The 13678-nt window shown below is 40.9% G+C and overlaps 1 protein-coding gene, 1 non-coding gene and 1 pseudogene across 2 annotated transcripts in view; 2 read left to right on the forward strand and 1 right to left on the reverse strand.

Annotated features, from left to right (window-relative positions):
- The window catches only part of Dusp16 (dual specificity phosphatase 16), an 89899-nt gene that overhangs the window by 58353 nt on the left and 17868 nt on the right, over positions 1-13678 (forward strand). The window contains exon 4 of the mRNA XM_008837558.3: positions 2192-2355. Within this exon, the coding sequence (XP_008835780.1) occupies positions 2192-2355 (164 nt within the window). The remainder of the gene's footprint in view (positions 1-2191; positions 2356-13678) is intronic.
- LOC115071195 lies at positions 10891-10993 on the forward strand. The gene has a single exon (XR_003850302.1). It is a non-coding gene; the product is annotated as a U6 spliceosomal RNA (small nuclear RNA).
- Positions 11042-11868, reverse strand: LOC103737818 (annotated as a pseudogene).

Here is a 13678-nt window from a genome sequence, read left to right on the forward strand (position 1 = left end):
AAAGGCCAAGCACATGTGTAGAACTTTACATGCATTCAAGAAAGATCTGAGATGGCTCTAATCCCCCACCCCTCACTGACCTTGATGACCCACATAAATAGGAAGACAGGAAGTGAAGGCTAAGCCAGGGCTATCAACTTCCTGTTCCAGAGTTAAAGGCTTACTCCAAATATAAACAAAAAAGTTTCCTGGAAAAGTCTGGGAACTGTATTGGTTCTAGGTATTTAGATTAGAGGCCAGGAAATGCCTTCTTTTACATTTTGCTGGTTGCATAATTGTCAACAACTCTGCAGGGGGCTTGAGTTGATGGTAACACAGCTGATAATAGTAAGGATCACTCTCTCACCCTTCAACTCCCTGACCTTCCAGCACTTTTGGAGGGCACATTTTATATGTTGGTCTAATAGAAGTTGGAGATAACAGTGAAATTTTGGGGGTCTTTTTTCTATTTTTGAGAAAGGGTCTCACTGTGTAGCTCTGGCTGGCCTGGAATTCACTATGCAGACCAGTTAGCTTCAAACTCACAGAGATCTGCCTGCCTTTGAAGCTCCCAGGTGCTGGGACTGAAGGCATGCACCACTACAACTGGCTATAATTTGGCTGAGGCTGGGGGAGCTCTTAAAGCTCAATTAAAGAAATAGTGAAAACTGTTCTCTAGTTAATTGTTTTCTTAATGTAATACTATAAACAAATATTTGCTGTAATTCCAATCTCCTTGGTCCTGAGTTCATATTAAGAGGTGAAGAATTGGATAGTAAAGGGTTTTATCTGAAAATTTATCAGAAGCTATTTAGTTCCTGTGTTTTCATTTGGATAGCAAGGAACTTTTAAATCCAGAGAGTGTTACATGGATTTCTTCATTGAGTTGTAACAAAATCATGACAATTAAGGCTATAGAGCAGTTCATTAGAAGTACAGAAACTTGCTGCCAAGCCCGATGTCCTGAGTTTGTTCCCTGGAACCCATGTGGAGGAAAGAGCAAACTGATTCTTGAAAATTATTCTGGCCTCCATTTATGTACACACACATACACACACACACACACACACACACACACACACGCACACAATGTTTTTAAAAAGAGAAAGACATACAGGACTGGAAAAAGTAACAACTCTAAATCTGAGCCTAGGAATCTTGCCACAGGCCTTCATGTACTTGAAGCAATTTAGGATCTGTCAACACTTCTTTGTAAATTCTCAGAAAAAATGAACAGGAGAGCTCTAGAAATCTGGTAATTATGAAAATCTTGGGTAACTACCTTCAGAAGTACAATGACTTGGCTTAGAAACTATTTTGTTTTTAATTAATTTTATTTATGTGTATGGGTATGTGAGTCTATGTCATGTGCAGGTGCCTGTGGAAACCAGAAGAAGGTGTTGAATCCTCTGGAACTGGAGTTACAGGCAGTTATAAACTATCTTACATGGGTGCTAGGAACCAAACGTAGGTCCTCTGTAAAAACAGCAGGTGCTCTTAACCATCTCTCCAGCCCTATAGACTATTTTAATTTAAAAGTATGGACATGTTTTTGATATCTTTAGGGGGAAAAAAAAAAGGCCAGGAAGAATGAATGGCACACACTCGCAATCCCAGTACTTGAGAGACCGAGGTAGGAGGATCAGGAGTTCAAGGTCATCCTTAGTTATATTGTGAGTTTGAAGCCAGCCTAGGCTACACTAGATCCTGTCTCACACATACCCCACCAGCAAACACCAAAAAAAATTGTATGGTTAAGGGAGACAAAGTTAATTCTAGAAAGAACTTAAAACATGATCAATTTTATTCTAAAGAGTAACATTCAGTGTCGTTTCACTTTTTTACACCCATTTGCTTTGTGAATAATTGACTTATTTACTGCTGACTTTAATCTTTAATGTTCCATACATAACACGTGCATGAGGGACAGAAAGTAGGGATCAAACATTACGGGATACAGGCAGAAAGTTTTTTAGTGCTCTTAGGACCTGCTTCTTGGTACTGTAGCCTTATAATCCAAGAGTGAGTGCTGGCTTCTACGTCAGACATCGCATTAGTAGCTGTGGAGAGGGATTCATGTGCAGTGGTCTCCACTTGGTTCTGTTCAGTTTGACTTTTCTGTTTTAAATGGTTTTAGTTGAGCAGTTCATAGACTGATTTTTTTTTTAACCCTGTACATGGCATAATCAATCTTAATGATGTTTATTCTTAGGTGGGTTTGCTGAGTTCTCTCGTTGTTTCCCCGGCCTCTGTGAAGGAAAATCCACTCTCATTCCTACCTGCATATCTCAGCCTTGCTTGCCTGTTGCCAACATTGGGCCAACTCGAATTCTTCCCAATCTCTATCTTGGCTGCCAGCGAGATGTCCTCAACAAGGTGGGTGCTTTGAAAATGTCCTTCATTGCCTGTCTGTTGGTAGCACTGGAGAAGCGGCAGTTGCGGGTTACCTGTCATTTGAACACACCGTGATCCCAGAAAGGAGGGCACCGACAGTTGGATCCCAGCCAAGAGTTGTGTCGTCTTTCCTGTATTATTTTGTTTGATGTTGTTTATTGCTATAGGACACCAGATTGTTGTCATATTTGCTTGTTTTTCCTCAAAGGTCAAGAAACCTGAAATAGGATGGTCATAGCTTTAGCCTTGTCTTCTTGTGCTAGTAATTGTTCTATTACAGTAATTGGGTATACCAGGAATACTTCAAATTTGCACTTTCTAGTGCAGCACACTAGAAAGGAGTTCAAGTTGGCCTAAGGGCCTCATAATGATTTTAGGCAGGAGAGTAGAGAGGTTAAAAGATGTCGAGTACAGAAGCTCTCTGGGTTCCACTGGGTCTAAAGTTTGCTGGAGCAGTTTGAGGAGAGAGGAACATGGCTTCTTACTGAAAGGGTGTGGGCAGTACTGAACAGGTATGCCTGTTAGAAGAACACATACTGAATTGAGGCTTTTGTGTGTAATGGCACAGACATAACATAATAGAACTATAATCTGATTCTATAGCTTACATACCCTTAACCAGGAATGCTGAAAAATAAAAATAAAAAGTGTTCCTCCTGCCTAGAAAAGTGACATTTTTCTAAAACATAATTTACAGCAACACTAATTGAAAAAGCAACCAAAGACATTGATTGAATTCTTGGCAATTTACAAGTGGCACTCCTTTATGAAGGGTGATAGTGGCCCTTAACATTTTCTCCTTGAGCTACTAGAGCGTTAGGCTGACTGTGAAGTGCACAGTGGCCTTCTGCACACAGGTAGCAAGGTTTTCTAGGAGCAAAAAATATTAGCATCTTTGGGCATCAGTGAGGCATTTTCATTTATTCTTTTTTCCCTTCAAAATGAGTGCTTTTAGCTTCTGCTTCCACAGTGTTGTTAATGTGTTTGCTCTTCCTCACTGCAAGATCTACCTGTTTGAGAGATGACAGCTGTGGGTTGTGCTTGTACAGAACCTTTCTGGTGGTCACAATGACTTTGAGCACGTGACTATTACTAATTCTGTTTTAGAGATAAGTAAACCATGTTACAGAAATCAAAATTAACTTCCTAAAGTCATATACATTCCTATGGGATGGCAAAGCTAAGAGTGTTTGGTTTATTTAATCCCCAGGTAAGAAAATCAAATTAGGGCTGGAGAGATGGCTCAGCAGTTAAGAACACTGGTTGTTCTTGCAGAAGACCTGGGTTCAAATCCCATCACCCACATGGCAGCTAACAACTGTCCGTAACTCCAGTTCTAGGGGCTCCGATGGCCTCTTCTGTCCTCCATAGGCATTGCATGACACGAGTGCACTTACCTACATGCAGGCAATACACACATACACATAAAATAAAAACAATAAAATGTTAAACAAAAAAAGAAAATCAAATTAAACTCCTGGTTAAGGTTTCTATTTAATCTTGGTAAACCTTAACCAGTTAGCACAAAGAGTTGTGTTATAGATCGTTTCAATTTTTATAAAAAAATTTTTTTGTCTTTTTTTTTTTTTTTTTTGAGACGGGATCTCCCTGTAGCCCCAACTGCCCTGGAACTCACTATGTAGACCAGGCTGGCCTTGAACTCACGGAGATCCGCCTGCCTCTGCCTCCCAAGTGCTGGGACTACAGGCGTGTGCCATCATGCCCGGCTCTCAATTTTTATAAAATTTTTGACAATGACACATTCATTTCCCTTTTCAGACTAACAACTTTGTGAACACTCATAAGGTGAGAGCAGTCAAACCAGAATAGAGAGAAGAGTAGTTTTCTGTTTTCCATTGCTGCCTTGTCTTCTAAGTGTATAGTAAGCAGGACATGTCCAATCTTTGGAGTGGAGAATGGGCTTATGGAGGGTCATTGGACAATAGTTTCGCCTAAGAGTTGTTACTGAAAGCTGTTACGAAGCTCTTTAAAATAGATGTGACTGGGTGTGGTGGTGCACCTTTAACCCCAGCACCTGGGAGGCAGAGGCAGGCAGATCTCTGTGAGTTCGAGGCCAGCCTGGTCTACATAGTGAGTTCCAGGCCAGCTGGGGCCTGTCTCAAAAAAAAAAAACAAAAAACCCAAAAACCGAAAAAACAAAACCCAGAAAACAAAGAAAAACAAATAACATAGATGTTAAGACTAACCTTGTCTTCTTTCTAGGCAGGCTTTCTCCAACACCTTGGGGTTTCTTACTCTTTCTCTAAAGTGCCCCTTCCTGCAGTGTGACTGCTAGTCCATCCTATGTTTGACCTCTGTGCTGACTTTAAAATGGCGTGGCTCTTTGCTTCTGTCTTCCATTCTCCAGGCAGCTGCTGAGATTTACAGCTTGCCTACCCTGAGGTTTTTCTTTTAAACTAATAAAATTGTCCTAAAGCCTAAAACATTTTTTTTTAAAAAGCTGGGTCTCTAGCACTAAGGGATAAGGGGGACTGAGAAAAGAAAAAAGTTAGGCTCTTTGTATTGTTACGTGTAACTCCCATAGGATTAGGATGCAGGTTAGCCACAAGTTAAGTCGTTTACCCAAGATTATGTCATTGACTTCAGAGCTGGTCTGTGGCAAGCCTAGCCATTTTCTGGAAAATGGGATGCTCTGTTTGAGGCTGTTAGGAAGGACTAACAAATCCTAACAGTTTGTTGTGTCACAGTTGAGATTGTTTTCCTTCCTGGTTTTTGTACAGCTAATTCTTTATCAATGATGTTCAATAGAAACGTAATGCAAGTCATGTACATAATTAAAATATTCTAGTAGCCTTATTTAAAAAAGCAAAAGGAATTTTGGAGTTAATTCTATTAACATTTGACTTAAGCCAATATATCTATTTTTTTTTTTCCTCTTTTTGAAGCAGGGTCTCTCTGTAGCCCCAGCTGGCCTGGAACTCACTATGTAGACCAGGCTGGCCTTGAACTCACAGAGATCTGCCTGCCTCTGCCTCCCAAGTGCTGGGACTACAGGCATGTGCCACCACGCCTGGCTGTATCTAAAATATTTTAACATAAAGTTAGTATAACAAATTGAGGTGTTTTATATTCTTCTTTTCCTTGTGCTCAGTCTTTAAAAATCTGCTGTGTGTTTTATACTTTGGCCACATTCTAGGTGCTCAGAGCCATATGTGGCCACTGGTAACTTCATTGGACTGTACAGGCTAAAACAGCATATACTGATTTTCTGATGTTTTAAAGACAAGGCTGTCCTGTAAAAACCATAAGAAGTTATTGGCTATAAAGCATACTTTTGTTTTGCTTTCCCTTTCCTGTACTTTTGTTTCTTACAATCTCTTCTTTCATGATCTAGTTTCGTATGACAGCAGCCACGAGAACGGTTGAATGTACTGTATTGAAGTCATTTCGTTCCATATCGGAAATGAGAAGAGTTTAAGACTCGCTAGTTATATGAAGGATGAGATTGCTTTTTTTCTTTTTTCTTATAATACTGGGGCCGTGTACATGGCTAGGCACGTGCTGTACCACTGAGCTATGTATTCAGCCCTCAAATTTCTTGATCATTTTTCTTATCACTTAAAAGTCAGAGGAATTTTTATTTCGTGCTTAAATTTACAATGTATGCTGATAGAAGGACCTGTTGGGAGGAAGCCAGCGTGTCTCTCGTGAGCTGTTGAGCCTGCTTTGTCAGCCGTCTGTTGTCAGCATTCTTTGTAGCTTCTTGTGGTGAACTTGAACGTGCAGCCTTGGTTTCCTGTGCTGCCTTATTGTTCTGCTGCTGCTACAACTGCTGCTATTCTCTGTTGTTGTTTTTAATTTTTATTTTGTTTTACAGATGTTGGCCTGGACACAACACAGTCAAATGATGCTTTCAGGGTTTCCAAGAGAAATCTATGATGTAGGAAGATAAAAAGATCACCAAAATTATCAGTAAAAATATTATTATACCAGGTATAGAATACCATACAGTGTGCAAATTTGTTGGTTAGATAGGACTTAATTCATTAAACAGTAATTCTCATGACAGAGTGACTCACAGCAAAACTCTAGTCTGTCAGCACCACATGATGACTGAGAGACAGCTTTGGGAGTAGACAGTTTTACATACCAATTCTCTACCTAACCAGCTGTATCACTTTAGCCAAGTTACTGAATCTTGGTTTCTTCATCTGAAAACTGATAACTCCTTCCTGTTAGTGCTCATGTGATGTTCAAATGAAATGACCTATTCCATTTTATAGTCATGGTAGAATATAGCATATAAGATGCTAGGGTTTGAGAAAGGCCAATTAGAGGAGGTATGTCTTGAGGTCAGTCTTGAATACAAATGGAGTAGCAAATGCAAAGTGTCATGGTATTAACTTCAGAAAGAAAAATTATAATTCCATTACCCAGAAGTGCAGTGCCCACGTGATTTAATGGGCTCTTCTGTTCTCAGACTAGCTGAACATGAGGAACCTGTGTGTGTGTGTGTGTGTGTGTGTGTGTGTATTTAACAGTATTAGTAAGGCCATTTACTAATCAGTATTCCATCTATTATTCCAAACCTCATGAACAGATTATAGAATCTGTACTTAGAAATTAGTCCAACTGTAGTAGACAGCTTATTTCATAGTTTAGGAGGCAAACTTTTAAATGAAAAAAGAAAGTGGGGGCTGGAGAGATGGCTCAGTGGTTAAGAGCACTGACTGTTCTTGCAGAGGACCCAGGTTCAATTATCAGCTCCCACATGGTGGCTACGAACCATCCTTAACTCCAGTTCCAAGGGAATCCAACGCCCTCTTCTGACCTCCGCGGCATTGCACGACATGGGTGCACTCACATACGTGCAGGTGATAACACTCATACATATAAAAATAGTAAATTTTTAAAAAAAGAAAAAAAAGTGAATGAAGGGCTAGTTGTGATGCCTGTAACCCCAGCACTCAGGAAGCTGAGGCAGGAGGATTGAAAAGTCAAACCCACTCTAGGTTTATATAGAGTTCCAGCCAACATGGGCTACCAATATATAAGACCCTGTCTTAAAAAAAGATGAATGAAGGTCATAGTTACAATGCAGTTTTCTTTTTTGATTCATAAATGTTATTTTTTTAATTTTATTTATTTTTATTTTATGTGTACGAGTGTATTGCCCTCATGTATGTGAGTGCATCTGTGTCGTGCAATGCCGCGGAGGTCAGAAAAGGGCTTCGAATTCCCCTGGAACTGGAGTTAAGGGTGGTTTGTAGCTGCCATGTGGGTGCTCGGAATTGAACCCAGGTCCTCTGCAAGAGCAGTCAGTGCTCTTAACTGCTGAGCCATCTCTCCAGCCCCCATAAATAGTATTTTTGAAAGTCAATTATATGTTGGGGAACTAGAATCCATTATTTAAGTTCATATGTTTCACTTTGCAGGAGAATCCCTTTTTGCATCTGACCTACTTTAGTCAGTATAATTTCCCTATAATGCCAATTAGGAGAAATAACAGTTCGAATTAATGAAAAATTGATAGGCTTTTTTGGTAATATCATATATATTGATATTCATATATCATTTACAATCTTTTTTGGGGGTGGGCAGGGTCTCACTGTGAAGCCAAGGTTAGCCTTGAACTTGTGCTCCTCCTGCTTTAGCCTAAACCCTTAGTGCTGAGTTTGCAGGCATGCATTCAGTGAGACTTTATATGTTGCACACTTTGTGTCTGCTTGTATTACAAAATACACACCATCAGGCTTATTCACAGGTGAAGGAATTAAAGCTGAGGGAGCTTGGGCAACCTACTCAAGACATTCAGGTAGTGAGCGTGTGCTGTGCCGTGCCTGGTTCGGGGTCAGCACTCACAATCTTTTCATTATGCCACACCACACTATTTATGAATTGTTTTTAATAAGAGGTCACATGTTGATCAGCATTCTCATTCAGACAGTGTTCTCAATAAGACTCTTTGGGGGTTAGTGTGGGGTGGATGAGACAGGCTCTCACCATGTAGTGCTGGTAGGCCTGGAACTAACTGCGTAGCACAGTCTGGCCTTGAACTGTAGCAGTCCTCCCAAGTCTGGAATTACAGGTGCATGCCACGCCTAGCCTTCCTTTTGACTGAGACAGGGCCTCACTGTCTAGCTCAAGATGGACTCAAACTTGGGGCAGTCCTCCTGCCTCAGTCTCCAGAGTGCTGGAGTTACAGGCATGAGCTAGTGCCTGGTATCATTAAGACTCCCAGTTTGACCTAATCATGGTGTTCAGTGCTGCTTCTGCTCCCCTCCTCTGCCTGTCTTTCGTTTCAGAAGACTCGACTGGCTGGTGCTCCCAGACACTTCTTCGCTTTTGTCTTCATGCACTTTCTGCATTCTACCTGCAATGTCTATAAACAGTTTCCTCTCTGTATCCTTGGGTTCCACATGCATGGAGTCAACCAACTACAGATTGAAATTCTGGAAAAAATTAAATGTGTACAACCCTTTTTCTTGTCCTCATTCCTGAAGCAGTATAGTATCACGTCTACATACATAGCTTTTACATTGTATTTGGTGTAAGTAATCCAGAGACGATTTGGTGACTACTGAAGAGTATATGCCAAAGTTATGCTATTTTTCTTTTTTATAAAACTGCACTCACTGTTTTTAGTATATTTGGAGGTCCAAATCAATGTTCTGGATAATGCAGGATGTTTATATTACTGTATAAGCTTCAAATGATGATTGTAGTTCTCACTCAAGATCCGTTCAGACCCCTTTCCTTTGGTTTTACTTCAGGGCTCTTTTGTTTGTTCTGCTCTATCACATTCATCAGACACCTTCATGCAACTGCATTGTAGACTGTTCATCTCTCAATGGGATTGCTTGCTCTTCCTGCCCCAGAACACACTTATAGAGCACCTTGATGTGTGCTATGCCGCCATGATTATTTTTCAAAGAAGAACTTGTAACTTAATTTGTAGACGGTGTAACTTGGTGTGGTCAGTCCACTCTATCCTTAAGGCTGCTAAAATGTTATTTCATGCTGTTAATTTACTCAGAAATTCCTTTTTAATAAATCTGATGAACCCAAGTAGAATAGTCTTTCATAAGTTATGAAATGAGTGGACCATAGATTAATGACATTTTATCAGGGTTTTTCAAATGAAAATGTTTAAGAAGCATATATGGATGATGGGACTGGAAAGATGGCTTAGCAGTTAAGAGTATTGACTCCTCTAGCAAAGGACTTGGGTTTGGTTCCCAGCACCCACATGGTGGCTAACAACTGCCAATAATTTCCAATTCCAGAGGATCCAACACCCTCTTCTGGCTTCCACAGGGATTGCACACGTGGTGCACTTTTATACATGCGGGCAACACACTCATGCCTAGAGTGCATGCCTTTAATCCCAGCACTCAGGAGGCAGAGGCAGGTGATCTTTGTGAGACTGAGGCCAGCATGGTCTCCATAGTGAATTCCAGACCAGCTGGGGCTACAGGGAGACACTGTCTCAGAAAACCAGAGAGAGGGAGGAAGAGAGAAAATATGAGAATGAATGAATCAGATATGGAGATTCTTCCTCAAAAGATCAAAACTAGTTTCTAGATCCTGGTTTTAGTTATTTTAAGGATAATGGCTCACTCATTAAGCACTCACTGTGGCTCTGCTGCTTGCCAGATAGTATTTTAGGCACTACATCCTAAAGTAGTGAAGGAGATAAAGATTGTGTTTTCATGAAACTTGACAGTAAGCATAGTAAGTAGGTGAATTATATAGTGCAATTCATATTTATTATCTAGGTATCATGGTGATAGGTACTTATGGAGATAAGTGCTCTGAAGAAAATGGGGTGCCTGTGGGGTATGTTTTTTAATTAAAACAGTGATGAAGGTAGGCCTTGCTGAGATAGAGAGATTTGAACAAATATGTGAAGGCGGTCAAAGAGTTAATCATTTGGCTATCTAGGGGAAGAGTAGCACAGGTAGAAGCCGCCAGACAAGGAGTAGAGTGTATAGACAAAAGGCTTTGGACCAGTGTAGCTGGAGCAGAAGGAGCAGAGGGAAGTGTGTTCAGAGAGCAGGACTTGGGGGAGATCAAGACTGGATACTTAGGCCTTGTACAGATTTCCTCTGAGAGAAACAGGGCAGGATTCTGAGCAGAAGAGTAACATGTCTTATTAGGTCACTCTAGCTCCTGCATTGATCACAGATGCTGTGCCCTATAAAGTGGAAGCAACATGGCCTCCCTGGCAATGGTTGGAATCAGGTTGATAGTAGGAATGGCAGGTGGTTGAATTACAGCTAATCTTAAAGGCATAGTCAAGAGTTTTCTGGTGGATTAGGTGTGTGTGTGTGTGTGTGTGTGTGTGTGTGTGTGTGTGTGATGTTAAACAGACTGGGAGATGTAGCTGACTGAAGCACTGGAGGAGTTCACTGATGAACATACCAAGTTTGTGACATCTGGCAAACTTGCAGGTGGGCATGCCAAACAGGCAGATGGAGTTGTGAGTTCAAGATGAGGTTCTTTAAAGAGGTATAAATTTGGAAGTCATTAACATATGGACAGTATTTAGTATCATAGCTTCAGCAGCACATATACTAAAATTGGAACGATACAGTGAAGATTAGCATGGCCCCTGCACAAGGATGACGCGCAAATTTGTGAAGCATTCCATATTTTTCCAAAGTTTTGTAACTTAGTAAAGGTATTTCCTTTCTTAAAAAAAAAAATCTAAGTGGAGAACTGGACTGCCCCATGGGGGCATACAAACAATGGAAGTCTGGGGAGTCAAGAAGCATCCAACAAGAGGTGCTTAGAAGCAAATGTTGAAGAAGGAAAGAAATGAAAAGACCAGTAGTCTAGAACAGTGTTTTTCAGGAAGAGTGTAGTCAAGTGTGCTGGATGGTGCTGTAGGTCAAGAAAGGTTAAGGCTAAGGCTTGGTCACCATTGTAGTATGAGATCATGGGTGATCTGTGAGCAGTCTTGGGGGAGGGATGGGAGTGAAAGCCTGTGGGATGGGTACAGGGAACAGGAGGAGTAAAGGGATGGAGATAGCCAGGATAAGCAACTCCTCCAAGAATTTTGCTAGTGAGAGGAGCTGGAGGAGGAGAGGTTTTAAAAAGTAGCAGAAAAGATTCAGACAGCTTCACCTGGTGTTTTGAAATTCATCACCACTGTAGGCTGAGTGACCTGCAGGTTGGAGAGACTGCCACAGTCCCAAAGCTTCAGGATTTCTTTAGTGTCAGAATCTACCTCAATGATCTTCTGATCCAGGCCTGAGAGCTCAAGAACATAATTACTTCTCCTCTCTTTCTCCTCCTGCAACTTGATGGAGATCCCTTTCACAGGACCTCTCTGAATGCCCTTCATCAGATGCATGGCACAGCCTGCTCTCTGGTTGTGGAACTTCTTGCCAGGGATAATAGCCATCTCCTCACACACACACACACACACACATGCTTATTGGTGTGGAAGTCATTCCCCAAGCACATGTAGTATTTCTCCATGATGACCTGGGCCACCTTCTTCACAGTTTTGATGCAAACTTGGCCCATGTTGATGGGTCCTGGTAGAAGAGGAGAGATGTTTTTAAGATGGGAGAAATAGTTGTTTGCTTGTTAGTGGAGAGAATGGTCCAAGAGAGTAGATAATTGATGTAGGAGAGAGGCACAGAATAGTTAAGAGCCATATCCTTGAGTAAGAGGAGATGCACTGTTCTTCTTTAACGGCTGGTGAAAGGTAGAGTGAATAGATGAGTGTGCTGGTAGAAGGTAAATGTGGTGGATGAGGTCGTCACAATTTGCCTGTAATTGCTTCCCATTTTTCCAGTGTAGTAGGAAACCAAGATCGTCCATCAGCTAAGAGTGACCACGAGCAGGGATATCAAATTTGTAGAACAGGGAACTGGGCAAATGGCGCACAAGGGAAAACGCATGGCTAGGGAAATAGACAATTGCTGAGTGGTGTGATCAAAGTGAGAATAGGTGAATTGCTGAGGCTTTTCCATGACCATGCTACATGAACACACATGCAGACTAGGTGGAGAATTAGGGTTAACTAGGGTAGTAATCTTGACAAGCATGAAGAGTGATAAAGAGGCAAAGGAATAGAGGGTGGAAGCAAGGGAGTGATTGTAGCAGCTGCCTGTGGCGTTTAAGTTGGCAAAGAAGGCAGACAGCGAACGTCATTGGGATAGGGTTTGGGTAAAGTGGGTAGAACTCATCAGATTGTTGATCCTGGAGGAACTGAAGGGCTTCAGGGAGAGAGGAGTGGATTGTAGGCAATGGAAACTTTGTAGTTATTGGACAGATAGGCTAGAACTCATGGGGATGACCATTGAAGATGAGTCCTGCAACACCATGATGTCAGAGGGTTACTGAAGGCCAGAGGTTTATCTTATCATTGGAAGGGCACATATTAGCAGTAGTTCAGAGTCCAAGCTAAATATTTAACAGCATAAGATAAGTATTCGCTGGAAGTTTAAAAAGACTGTTATTAATCAAGGAACAGAGTGATTATTCAGTTATGTATATTTTATAACAGTAAAATGAATTATATAAAACATCCAATTTATAACAAAGGCATTGGCACCCATTTATAAGTAAGATCAATCATTTTATAAAATATTCATTCTTCATAAATACTAACTTCTACCATTAAAAAAATTACTATGACCTATCAGCCACTTATATGTACATTCATCAAAAAATTCAAGAAAAGTCAAAGAGAATGACTAGTTGAATTAAACTGAACTCCTGAAACTTCCTTCGTTCACTTTAGAGATCCATTGTCATACTCCTCGTGTCTTCCACAAGCACAGGCTCTTCCCTGCAGCACACCTGCCGCCACCCTCTGAATAATGTACTCACCAGAAATCAGTTATTTGCCCTTGGACCTGTTTGGACCAGTATGCTTGTTATTATAATTATGTACATTAATTAAAATATTACAGGTACTGATGAAATATGAATGAGGGAAGGACTGTTTTTGTATGACCTAAGCTGAATGTTTTGGAAAGATTCAGGCCACATGATTTTCTTTTTTTCTGTATAATAAATTAGGTGGGAATAAGGCAACTCTAAAATAAAAGGCTTCTGTACCGATGTTCATAAGTTCCTTTTCTGCATTTTTCCCATTTATTTATTTATTCTATTTCATTATTATTTTTATTTTGTGTGTATGAGTGTATTGCCTGCATGTATGTGAGTGCACCCATGTCATGCAATGCCACGGAAGTCAGAAGGGGGCTTTGGATTCCCCTGGAACTGGAGTTAAGGACAGTTCGTAGCTGCCATGTGGGTGCTGGGAATGGAACCCCAGTCCTCTGTAAGAGCAATCAGTGCTCTTAACTGCTGAGCCATCTCT

Source organism: Nannospalax galili, unplaced genomic scaffold, assembly GCF_000622305.1.
Source record: "Nannospalax galili isolate Female #2095 unplaced genomic scaffold, S.galili_v1.0 scaffold210, whole genome shotgun sequence".
NCBI classification, from domain to species: domain Eukaryota; kingdom Metazoa; phylum Chordata; class Mammalia; order Rodentia; family Spalacidae; genus Nannospalax; species Nannospalax galili.